Here is an 11839-nt window from a genome sequence, read left to right on the forward strand (position 1 = left end):
GATATTATGAACTTTTGCAATTCCATTTTACATTTATGATAAATTTGTTTCCAAACATTTCAGACATAATAGGGTTTATATTTCTCCCATAAGCAACCTTTACTGTCTCTGGTAAAAATCCACTGGAATGTTTCAGTCTCCTCCCAAACCCTCAAGCTTTATGACACTGCAAGATTAAAATACAGCCTTTTTCGACAACAAATACACTACAGAGGGATTGGAATCAGATTAAATATTTTTTGTGTGTATACTGTTCTACTTCCACTGTGTATGTTTTGTAATCATTTCTGACACTGCCTGTAACATGATATGCTGCACATTTTAAACTTAAACAACTTTGAGGTTGTTTTTTTATTTTGCGAATGCACCATCTGTTATGATGGTGATCATCTGACAAAAAATACAGGATATCTGTATGAACTTGGCTGGTGTATTTGTTGCCTTCAGTCCTGTTTGGCAAGAATTTAAGTGTTGGTGATAACTGGTGTGCAGGTGTGTTTTTGCAGAAAATTGCATTTTAAGTAGAATAAAAACAATATTTCCTGATTCTGACTGAAATAGTACATAAATAGGCAACTCATTTGGGGAGTTAAACTTGTCCACCCTAACTGCTATGATGTCTTAAATGCATTTATATGCACATGTATCTCTTTGATATATTAGAATTTTGTTAAGAGTTTGTAGTTTGAGAATTCACAACATTAGAAAAAAATTATTCAACACATGTTGGTTGCAAACCGAAAAGGGTAGATTAAATCAGCTAGTTGTGAGCTTACTAGATTTATGGTTTGTAACATAGAAGCAAAATAATGTTAAACCTACTACAAAAAAACTTTTAAACTGCCATATTTTAGCTCCAAGACTTTGTTGACAATCAAAAACAGCAGTTTGGATCAGCACAAGGTGATGCTAAATAAAGTATCACATCATCTTGTGTGAAGAAAATAGCCATTCTTGTTGGATTTGTGTCTTAAATATTAATAAATGCATGTAAACTACTTATATTGCACAATAAAACATTTATTACCACTTAATACAGATTTATTTCAACATTAACTTAATAATGTATTCCCAGTACACATACACTAATACACATCACAGTCAATCTACACATATTTATTGGTTATTGCACACTGGAATACATGCGTCCTATTAATCTACAAATCATATCTGCAAAAATCGCTACACAAATGCCTAAAATAAAAATTATCGTCATTTTTCCACTCTCTCCCCATTGCCCGCAATGCATTTTTGGGGCTTCCTTTTCAGCCGCCATTACGCTTCAATTTGCTTCAAAAATCACCCAACCGTTCAACGGAGTAGCGCAATCCAGTGTTTATAGAGATCAGTGGTTTGAACACGTCCAGTCATAGAAACCAAATACATTTGACAGACGCAATCATCTACATTATATATACTCATCAAAAAAATTAGCATGCAGAATTTTTCTTTTTCACCTCACCAAAACTCAATCTGAGAGTTTTATTCGCATTATAATCGTCCACGAATGGATATTTGCTTGTCTCGGCATCGAGGTTTACATCTCTTGCCGTTGAGACATTTAACACATTTACTTGCCCCTTGCCAACCAGACTTGTCTACAAAACTTGCCACTTGCCAACAATACTTGCCACTTGCCAACAACGCTTGCCACTTGCCAACAACGCTTGCCACTTGCCAACAAGACTTGCCACCAACACTTGCCACTTGCCAACACCGCTTGCCACTTGCCACAAAAATTTCTTGCTTGCCACCGGATTGAGTGGCAACCGTGGCAAGTGGCAAGTGGCAATTTTTGGTTACGACCCTCACTCCCAAAAATGCATTGCGGGCAATGGGGAGAGAGTGGAAAAATGACGATAATTTTTATTTTAGGCATTTGTGTAGCGATTTTTGCAGATATGATTTGTAGATTAATAGGACGCATGTATTCCAGTGTGTAATAACCAATAAATATGCGTAGATTGACTGTGATGTGTATTAGTGTATGTGTACTGGTAATACATTATTCAGTTAATGTTGAAATAAATCATTATTAAGTGGTAATAAATGTTTTATTGTGCAATATAAGTTTACATGCATTTATTAATATTTAAGACACAAATCCAACAAGAATGGCTATTTTCTTCACACAAGACGATGTGATACTTTATTTAGCATCACCTTGTGCTGATCCAAACTGCTGTATTTGATTGTCAGCAAAGTCTTGGAGCTAAAATATGGCTGTTTAAAAGTTTTTTTGTAGTAGGTTCAACATTATTTTGCTTCTATGTTACAAACCATAAATCTAATTAGCTCATTTAATCTACCCTTTTCAGTTTGCAACCAACATGTGTTGAACAATTTTTGCTAATGTTGTGAATTCTCAAACTACAAACTCTCAACAAAATTCTAATATCTCAAAGAGATACATGTGCATAAAAATGCATTTAAGACATCATAGCAGTTAGGGTGGACAAGTTTAACTACCCAAATGAGTTGCCCATTTATGTACTATTTCAGTCAGAATCATGAAATATTGTTTTTATTGTACTTAATAAGCAATTTTCTGCAAAAACACACCTGCACACCACTTAACACCAACACTATAGGACTGAAGGCAACAAATACACCAGCCAAGTTCACACAGATATCCTGTATTTTTTTGTCAGATGATCATCATTATAACAGATGGTGCATTCACAAAATAAAAAAAAAACAACCTCAAATTTGTTTAAGTTTAAAATGTGCAGCATATCATGTTACAGGCAGTGTCAGAAATGATTACAAAACATACACAGTGGAAGTAGAACAGTATACACACACAAAATATTTAATCTAATTTCAATCCCTCTGTAGTGTATTTGTTGTCGAAAAAGGCTGTATTGTAATCTTGCAGTGTCATAAAGCTTGAGGGGTTGGGAGGAGACTGAAACATTCCAGTTGAATTTTACCAGAGACAATAAAGGTTGCTTATTGGAGAAATATAAACCCTATTATGTCTGAAATGTGTGGAAACAAAATTATCATAAATGTAAAATGGAATTGCAAAATTTCATAATTTCACCATGGCAAGACAATAAAGACCCAAACCAAATGCACTTAATCAAGAAAAAAAAGTCAAATAGTGTTAAAATAGTTGAAATATTATTTCAGTTTTTGTGATTTTAATTAAAACGTTATTCCACATGTTGGTCAGAATTTCCTGAAGTTTGATAACAGTCAAAAACAGCAGTTTGGATTAGCACAAGGTAATATCACACAAAGAATTACATCATCTTGTGTGAATGAAGTAGCCATCTTGTTAGATTCATGTCTAAAATGCTTAAAAAAGCACGCAAACCACTTATATTGCATAATAAAACATTTATTTCCACTTAGTAATGATTTATTTCAACACTAACTTAATAACGTATATCCAGTACACCTACACTAATGCACATTACAGTCAATCTACGCATATTTATAGGTTATTACACACCCGAATACATGCGTCCTATTAATCTACAAATCATATCTGCAAAAATCGCTATACAAATGCCTAAAACAAAAATTATCGTCATTTTTCTACTCTCTCCCCATTGCCCGCAATGCATTTTTGGGGCTTCCTTTTCAGCCGCCATTACGCTTCAATTTGCTTCAACCGTGACGGCCAGTAGCGCAATCCAGGGTTTATAGAGATCAGTGTGTACGACTAAGAAACAATCCACAAAAACATGGAAATCGAAAAAGAATACTTTCACAAAGCACACAAGTATTTGGTCATTTACCAAAAAAAATACCGAAAACTAACAAGTTTGCTGAAAGAAATAGCAGGTTTGCAAATATGATGAAAAACCTTATACAAGTCAAAATCCATAGAAAACACTTTGATAGATAATAGATAGACTTTTGATATTTGATATCAAAATAGATATTGATAGATAGACTTTGATACAAGTTAATGGCAATGATTTTAAAAGTAATGATGAGAAACCGTGACGTAACAATAGAGTTGGTTTCGGACACAGACACGCTTCACTGCATGACAAGAAAGTGCTTGTTGGGCAAGCGGGAAATCTTAATTTTGGCTTGCGAAGTTCGTTGTATGCTCACATCTACGCTTTTTAATCAGAAAAACGTTTCCCGGAACATCAGGACAGTTACGAAATTAGGTATGCTGACTCGTTTTGTACACTAATATTGACAAAATATACAAACACGCGTTCGATTAATGTACGTTGTGGATCGTGGCGACATTCACCTAAAATCTGTCACAATTTACCTTCATTTTCTTGTAAATGTCTGTAATATTGTGTTTTTAGGATTCTTACTAAAATGAATTGTGACTTAAATATTGAAATTGTTGTTGATTGTGAGGATTTGGATTCCTTGGACATCAAAAAGTAAGAACTTGTTTCTTGGACATCAAGTGCTGTTCAAAATTTGTCAACATATTTTTGGTTTTGTAGGTGTAAAAAATGTAAAAAAGAATTTTCTACGAAGAGAGGTCTTCTATGGCATGAAAAAGACCGCCATGGTAATAACTGTAAATATGTATATGACTAAACATTATTATTTGGAAATTGTTTTGTACATATTTATAGTTGGTACTTTTCCTAATTTCAATTGTTTTATTTTACTGCACATCCCAGATGTTCTTTTTCTTTTTTTCAGCTGAAAGAAAATCCAATGATACCAGTATTGATGAAAACAAAATTAAAACATGGTGGATAGAAGTTGGTGGCAGTGAAAATGACCTACAACCAAATGCCATTAAATACTTTTTGGAAACTTTTTTAACAATTAAAGCACCAGATACCTTGTTTCATAAATTTGCATGTGATGGTATATTAATCATTCCCAGTCTGTTTTTAATCCAACGAACATCATCATTAGGTTTAACAAGAAAAATGTTTGATAAATACATAAATTATCTCTCCCAAAAATCGAGCCTTTCCAAGTTGCATCAATTCGAGGAATTAAGCAAGGATGATGAAACGATCATACAATATATTGGTGGCTATATAATACAAAAACTAAAAAAACGTAGTCTTGTCTGAAAATGAATTGTTGATTTTAAATGAATTTACAAATGATGATGTTGATGTGCCAGAAACCTCTCTAATTTCAGCTTTGAATGACAGTAAGTTTGGAAAATTAACTGTCCCAAAACCAGAGGTGACACAATTTCTTGTTTACCTTGAACACAATTTTAGGAAGTGCTATAGTTCTGATAATGTACATGAAAATGTGTTTTCCAATATCGACTTTTCTTATGTCTATGATATTTTTTGTATGTTACTTTCAGATATGTGCTTTGAAGATATTGTCATAAAAATTTGTAATTTCTATTTAAAAATACGGTGTTACCAAAAGGCCAAAAGTCTTAATGCAAAGTTGAAATTAAAATTTGATCAGAATATTGGCCTGAGAAAAAGTTTAAAGAACAAACCATAACAGTTGCCACAAGATGTTCTTTTTTCAAGCAGATTCTTATATTTTTTTGCTGTGTGTTTATGATGTGTTGTTTCCATTGAAACTACAATGTTTATCAAGAATATGATGTTGAAATGTAAACTTGTAAATTGTCATTAGGTAGCAATTTGCTGTTATTTCTGGGACTGATTTTAATTTCACCAAAACTCAATGATTGATCTAGGTTGTAATACACTTTAAAACAATTAAAACACATACAAATGTGATTTATAGCTGCTGAGAAATCACAACTCATGCATATTGATAGCAAATAAGAATGTGCACATATAAAACACGTACTAAAAATAGAAGAGAGTGGTTTAAAATTTACACAGTTAGGAAAACTAATCACAAAAAAGACACAACGCTTAAAATTTAGTTGTTTTCAAACGTTTTGGAAGTGTATCATGAGACACTGGGCCACTTTTCCAATTAATTTTGTGTTTTACATTGGAACCTTTGAGAACCTTAATATTTTTTTTGGTAACAATGATGTTTTCATACTGGGCATATTGATTCATATCTGGCATTTCACTGCATCTTCCTATTTGTCTCATATGACCGAAATATGCCTCCAGTGGATCTTGGTTAATTCTTTTTGTCAAAATATAGCAACCTTCTGGTGAGAATTTCAACATAAATTTTATAAGCTCTAACATTGCATGAGTTGTAATAAGTAGGCCCTCATATGTTGAATTGCTCAAAAACTGTTTTGCTTGTTCGGAGGCTGTTCCTGTCAAGCATTGATTCAACTCTTTCAAAAATGTGTCTGAAAGCCAATTTAACCTGGGGTCTTCCAACGATCTGTATGGCTGTAAGTCTGGATTGTATCCTGGATTTGTTCTTGTATTCATTAAGTCAAACCACTTATTGAATAAATCAGCAAACCAAGCACTTCTCATCATTTTAGTTCCCCCTCTACTTTTCATAAGCTTGGCTACAGATCCTGAAAGCAATTGTGCAGCATAGCAAACTTTCATTTTGGCATAGCTTTGGTTGGAAAAGTGAGCATCTGTCAGTTTACAGCAACGCAATTCAGCACTTTCATACAGACTTGGGACAGATCGAAAATGTTCCCAAAGAATAAAATCATTGCCATACTTCAACAATCGAGTCCCATTTGGTCTACTTGATCTAACGTTGTTACAGGCTGTTTTTTAAAGATGAGGGGGATCACTAATTAAAAAAATCGGCACATCAGGATTAAAAACGTTAATACACTTGTAAGGTACATCCAGATGAAGGTTGTTCAGAAGCGTGAACAATTTCCTATTGCATGGTGCACCATCACACACTAGAGCAACAACATTTGAATTACAAGACTGTAATGACTCCACAATTTCCCAAAACATACTTGCCAAGTCGGCAGCATTGGTTTTGCTAGTGCTAAAAAATGCAATAGGTCGTGAAAAACTAGACATAATGGAACGTGCATAAAATTGCAAAGCATGACTGGCTGCCTCTTCAGACAAACTCCTGGTTTTTCCCAGATCAACAAATCCAACCATCCGGTCACTAGATGCATTGTAAACTATCTTTTCTTTCACTGCAAAAAACATTGGCACGATTTTTTCCAGTATGACCATGAGAAACCCTTAATTATTATCAGTGCTTACGCCATTTCGAACGATTTTCAGAGAAAATGACAGCCGGGTGTGAGAAATATATACAAACAGACAATGAAGGCAACACAGGCAGGTCGTAGTAGGCTAATGTCATTAGGGCAATTACAGAATTTAAACACAACACAATGACGGGACCAGCGCCAATGGCACAACAACATGACCTTATTGCACTAATTTATAATGGAAGGTATAAATTCGATGCATTGCCACATCGTTTTATCCCCACATTATGACAAACAATTAGTATCTGTTAAATAGTCTGTAAAAGTCAAACCATTACAAACCTTTCATTTCATCTACCGAAATTACCAACATTCGCTCGTGTTCAGCCATTTGAGAACTTTTCTGTTTGAGTTCTTTTAGCACATGGTCCTGAATCCCTGGCGCAGTTTGATAAATGTTTCTGTGCAGTAGTAATCAATGCATCAAAACTGTTAAAAAATAACTTGAATGCCAACCCTCCTACCTATAATCACTTAGAGTTCTTGAAGAAGGCAAATGGAGTAAGCCACTGTCCCTTAGTTCTTCATATGCACTCCTACTTTTTGCTGCAATACTTAGACAAAACCTACACAAATGCTCAACATTACATTCTTCTTTGAAAGGCAAAATTAATTTGCAGAAGTAGTTTGTGTCATTACTTTTTATTTAATTAATAGAAAACAGCTTACTTAATTATTTCTGGATGGTATCGTAAACCATTTGGTTTGCAGCCCTGTTGCTTTAATTGTTCCTTCCAAAAAATCCTATGAAACTCATCCACTTCACCATTTTTGCATGCTAAATGTGTAAGAACAACATATTTACCATTAAAATGTACAATACTGCATCAGATGCAGCAAAAATAAACATGCTAAACAAAACAGGATAGATACATTTTTAAAGCACTATCTTCATACTATTACCAGAATTCATTAGATTTTTGAAGTCATTGGACATATCTAAATCAACTGGAACCTGCACATCTGTGTTTTTTAACAGAATTTGAACCTCCTCTTCCAGCTCCGCAATTCTAAAAATTGCCATGTACTATGTCGTGTATTCTGTTACTGCAACTTTTGATATTTTTCGTTTGTTTATAATGCACCATTAACATGCTGTCTCAAACATCACAAGAACAGAAAGTAATGAAACTGGCTGTGTATCAACCTAAACTAGTCACCACAATAAAGTAATTCCTGCTTCTGCCTTTTTTAAATGGGTACCTTTTGTTCTTGGCATCGATTGTGCATTGTATTCTTGGCTTTAGTGTACGCCCATACTGAATAGTGCCAACTGGATTATCCTTAACCTGTGATTTGTAATTGTGTCTTTTTGCTAGCTTGCGCTTATAAGACTGATCAAGTGCCTTGCAGTTGGAACATTTTCCTTCAGATAACAAAAAAACTGAACATAATTGAGACCTGAACAACAAATTAAAAGATAAACTAATAAATTACTACAAAAGTTTTTAAATCATTTCAGAAGAAAACAGGTTTAAGTTAACAATACCATGTAACTTACCTTTTAGCAATCACTTTCACATCTGGGATAAGGTTTTTGGTTTCAAAGTTTGCTGGTCTTGTAACATATTGTAAAACACCATCTTCATTGCTAAAATCTACTCCAGAGCAAATTGATGAGTTTTCAATTCTATTCGTCAGTTGGTGTATTTTAGCACGTTTGAGATCAAACTGATTGATATGATTGTGTATAGGGGCCCCCCATCCATAGAAACATACATTGACAACAAAATCTTTGTTGATATTGATTAAAAACTTTGGTTGGTCATATTCATGTCGAAAAACAAATTTGATGTTGCTTTCATCCAAACACTTTTCCCAGGCATGAGGAGGGTCAACTTTCGATAAACTTAAAAAACTTTTGTTAATGGTTGGTAAATGTTGACGGTCTTTTGGAGATGAACGGACAGCTTGTAATGGCAACTTTTTGGGAAGATTACGGGTTGGGAGTGCACCTGGTTTTAATTCTTTACGACTTCCTTCTGCATTAATAATAAAAATGTTCAAATAAATGAGAAACCTTGAAATCTTTGGCAAAATTATCATAGCATTAGTAAATTTACTTGTGAAAAATTGCAGTCAGCATTACATAGACATTTTGGAAAGTAATATTTGTCATTCACAATGTTAGTAATTTGCCTTACCTATGTTTTTTGTTCTACAGAAAATCTAAGCAATTACCATTACAACTCAAGTTACTCAACTTACTCATGATAATATCTGCAGGCGTAAAATGTAATTCACAAATTTTCACCAGATCTCTTTTGTACAGTCCTTTGATATGATTGTCCATGCGACAACCTAGAATAATTTTTTCCATTTGTTCTGCCCAGTTTTGATCATTTTTGCTGCACATCGATTTTGATTTTACACGAAAAAGGCTCACATCGGGTGCTCTTTTGTCGCAAAATGGTATGCAGCACATTCTTGCCATTTTTCTTAATTCTTATAGGTCACTCAATAACAGGATAATCAGATAAAAAGAAATCTTCACGACTAATTTAACAACAATTAATACATCATTAATTTGAGGCTAATGCATTACATCAAAAAAGCATATGTATTTATACTGTATAATACATTTCGTTTTGCAAAACCCAAGTTTCGACTTTAAAACCTGTGCGCAACTATAAATAAGGCGCTATTTTACGTGAATTGAGTACGTGACAAGAATTATGTCACACATATAAACAGAATCAGACAAGCTAAAACATGCGCACAGCTCCCAATTCCTATTTTCCACCTGTATACCTGACGGAGTGAATACAAGCAGACGACCTTTCTTGTCATGCATCGAAGCGTGACCGTGTCCGAAACCATTTCTACAGGAGAATGACGTAACAATGGATTTTTTGCTGCAGTTTCTCATCATTACTTTTAAAATCATTGTTAATGGCATACCTCCGGATGTTAATTCAACTGTAACTGATTCTTCCTCACAACATGTGAACATAGGTCTACAACATCTAGAAAAAAATCACCCAGTTTGTGATTGGTCCAGCAGATATGCATGAAACATGCCTAAAAATAGGACCCCATCATTTATCCTATTGTAGGGTTGCCATATTTTACGATACACAATCCCTGACAAAATTTTCCTCAGTTGCGTTAACCCAGTGGTTCTCAACTTTTTCATTAGGTTTTCTAAACTGTGCCTTTGCCATTATTTCGAGGGCTCGCGGTCTTAAAGCCTGAATGTGTATTTCAGAAAAACGAAAGTTGATTCCAGGATTTTAGCTAGTTATGCAAAATTGCGCATAACAATGATCTAAATCTGACATCGCAGACAAAACAAAAACATTGCAATTGAGCGCGAACAATTGTATTTTTGTCAGTTGTCGTGCAATAAAGCTTATTGTTTAGCAATGGAGACGGTCGATCCTCACTTTTACTTTGATTTTAACTTATTCAGTTGCACAAACTGACGCCAAATAAGAATATAGATTTACTTCCACCTTTTTGCGGTCCCCGCAAAATTGCCTCACTGACCCCAGTTTGAGAACCGCTGCGTTATCCTTTTTTGCGATTCATACACTTCTATTACGGAATAAATTTAGAAAATTTAAATGTCACAAGGACGGCGACACGAGAAAACGTTAGATACGATACTCTGATCCTTGTCAATTCACTTTTTGCGCAGGCTTCTGTTTAGTTGGCTATATTGGGCTAAGCTCACTACTCTTAGTCCTTGAAACAATAAGCACATATATCAGGGTCGCCAACCTTTACCACTCTAAAAGCCATTCGGACCAATTTCACACAAAAAACAACAACACTGGGAGCCACAAAGACCTTTTCAAATTTGAAATAAAATGCCACTGTAAAAACGTTTTTATGTCTCACGACATTCGACTTTTCGTTGTTAGTTAGTTCCTTTCATATTAGGTACACTTGGCAAACCATTTTCGTCCTCAGTGAAAGCAAATAAAATTTTCCAAGTAACTTTGAATGCTGTGTTTTCTTGAAACGCGGATTTTTATTTGTGTATTTAACGCTTGTCGTTAGACAACTATAGTAACAAACAGGTATTGTTACTCGCGCACACACACCGAAAAACGAAACAGCAACCTTAATTGTGCGCGCCACCAGTTTACCTCTTTATGTTTCATTGTATAAACGCGGTTGTAGTTAACTACTAGAAACTTTCTCCGTTGGTACATTGATTTCATAGTATATATATATATTTTTTTCTTAAATTCCGGATTTTAAGTACATTTTGACATTTCTCCCTAAAGCAAATTTAAACACCAAATTCCCTGACATGTCAGGGAAAATCCTGACGTATGGCAACCCTATCCTATTGTAGTGATCGGTTTTATGTTAATGTTCGCTGATGAGTCTCAAGGTTATAATCTCGTCACTACACAATTAAAGAGGTCTACCACCGTCCTTAACCTCCCAAGTTCCTGAGGTTGTCAGGACAGAGTCCTGGAAACTCCACACAGTTGTCTTGCACTTCGGTTCGTTTGTTTATTACACGAGAAAGAGAGAGAGAGAAGAGAAGAGATGAACGAGTGCGGTTTTATATACAGTGTTTCATGCCGGAACGGAACGAAACCAAATAACGTTATTCGTTCTGAGCAAATTATTTATTTCGTTATTTCGTTCTGGACCGATATTTTCATTTCGTTCCGGTCTGACCGAAATAAATTTATAACGGTATTTTTCGGTATTTCGGTCTTAACAAACGGACATTTCTTTGTGGTCTTTGCAACTATTAAGCGAAAAAAGGAAGAAAGTTGCAACACACAAGAATTATTGTCGGTAGTTGTTACG

General features: G+C 34.6%; 3 protein-coding genes across 3 annotated transcripts; 1 reads left to right on the plus strand and 2 right to left on the minus strand.

The window, feature by feature from the left end:
• The first annotated feature begins 3931 nt into the window (after positions 1-3931).
• On the plus strand, positions 3932-5538 carry LOC145238352 (uncharacterized). Its single transcript, XM_080101497.1, has 4 exons — positions 3932-4133; positions 4284-4364; positions 4431-4498; positions 4636-5538. The coding sequence occupies exons 2-4, from the start codon at positions 4297-4299 to the stop codon at positions 5019-5021; spliced, it is 522 nt and encodes a 173-aa protein (XP_079957623.1). The 5' UTR covers positions 3932-4133; positions 4284-4296; the 3' UTR covers positions 5022-5538.
• A 36-nt stretch (positions 5539-5574) lies between these two features.
• LOC145238353 (uncharacterized) lies at positions 5575-9933 on the minus strand. The gene is made up of 2 exons (XM_080101498.1): positions 9365-9933; positions 5575-6409 (listed from the first exon to the last, which is right to left on the minus strand). The coding sequence occupies exons 1-2, from the start codon at positions 9495-9497 to the stop codon at positions 5805-5807; spliced, it is 738 nt and encodes a 245-aa protein (XP_079957624.1). The 5' UTR covers positions 9498-9933; the 3' UTR covers positions 5575-5804.
• LOC145238351 (uncharacterized) lies at positions 5873-8534 on the minus strand. The gene is made up of 5 exons (XM_080101496.1): positions 7967-8534; positions 7733-7841; positions 7528-7629; positions 7346-7464; positions 5873-6982 (listed from the first exon to the last, which is right to left on the minus strand). Exons 1-5 carry the CDS (start codon positions 8085-8087, stop codon positions 6594-6596), a joined length of 840 nt encoding a protein of 279 aa, XP_079957622.1. The 5' UTR covers positions 8088-8534; the 3' UTR covers positions 5873-6593.
• Positions 9934-11839: the final 1906 nt, after the last annotated feature.

The sequence above is a fragment of the Phallusia mammillata genome, chromosome 7 (genome assembly GCF_965637545.1).
Source record: "Phallusia mammillata chromosome 7, kaPhaMamm4.hap1.1, whole genome shotgun sequence".
In the NCBI taxonomy this organism is placed as follows: Eukaryota; Metazoa; Chordata; class Ascidiacea; order Phlebobranchia; family Ascidiidae; genus Phallusia; species Phallusia mammillata.

What these genes read in the sequence shown, in the direction of transcription:
- LOC145238352 (XM_080101497.1), top strand. Translation starts at nt 4,297, where the DNA reads ATGAATTGTGACTTAAATATTGAAATTGTTGTTGATTGTGAGGATTTG. An exon ending in GATTCCTTGGACATCAAAAA is followed by an intron (nt 4,365 to 4,430) that starts GTAAGAACTTGT and finishes TTGGTTTTGTAG; the next exon opens with GTGTAAAAAATGTAAAAAAG. An exon ending in GCATGAAAAAGACCGCCATG is followed by an intron (nt 4,499 to 4,635) that starts GTAATAACTGTA and finishes TCTTTTTTTCAG; the next exon opens with CTGAAAGAAAATCCAATGAT.
- LOC145238351 (XM_080101496.1), bottom strand. Translation starts at nt 8,087, where the DNA reads ATGGCAATTTTTAGAATTGCGGAGCTGGAAGAGGAGGTTCAAATTCTG. An exon ending in AGAACTCTAAGTGATTATAG is followed by an intron (nt 7,465 to 7,527) that starts GTAGGAGGGTTG and finishes ACTACTGCACAG; the next exon opens with AAACATTTATCAAACTGCGC. An exon ending in TTCGGTAGATGAAATGAAAG is followed by an intron (nt 6,983 to 7,345) that starts GTTTGTAATGGT and finishes TGTTTTTTGCAG; the next exon opens with TGAAAGAAAAGATAGTTTAC.
- LOC145238353 (XM_080101498.1), bottom strand. Translation starts at nt 9,497, where the DNA reads ATGGCAAGAATGTGCTGCATACCATTTTGCGACAAAAGAGCACCCGAT. An exon ending in AATGGAAAAAATTATTCTAG is followed by an intron (nt 6,410 to 9,364) that starts GTTGTCGCATGG and finishes CCAAAATGAAAG; the next exon opens with TTTGCTATGCTGCACAATTG.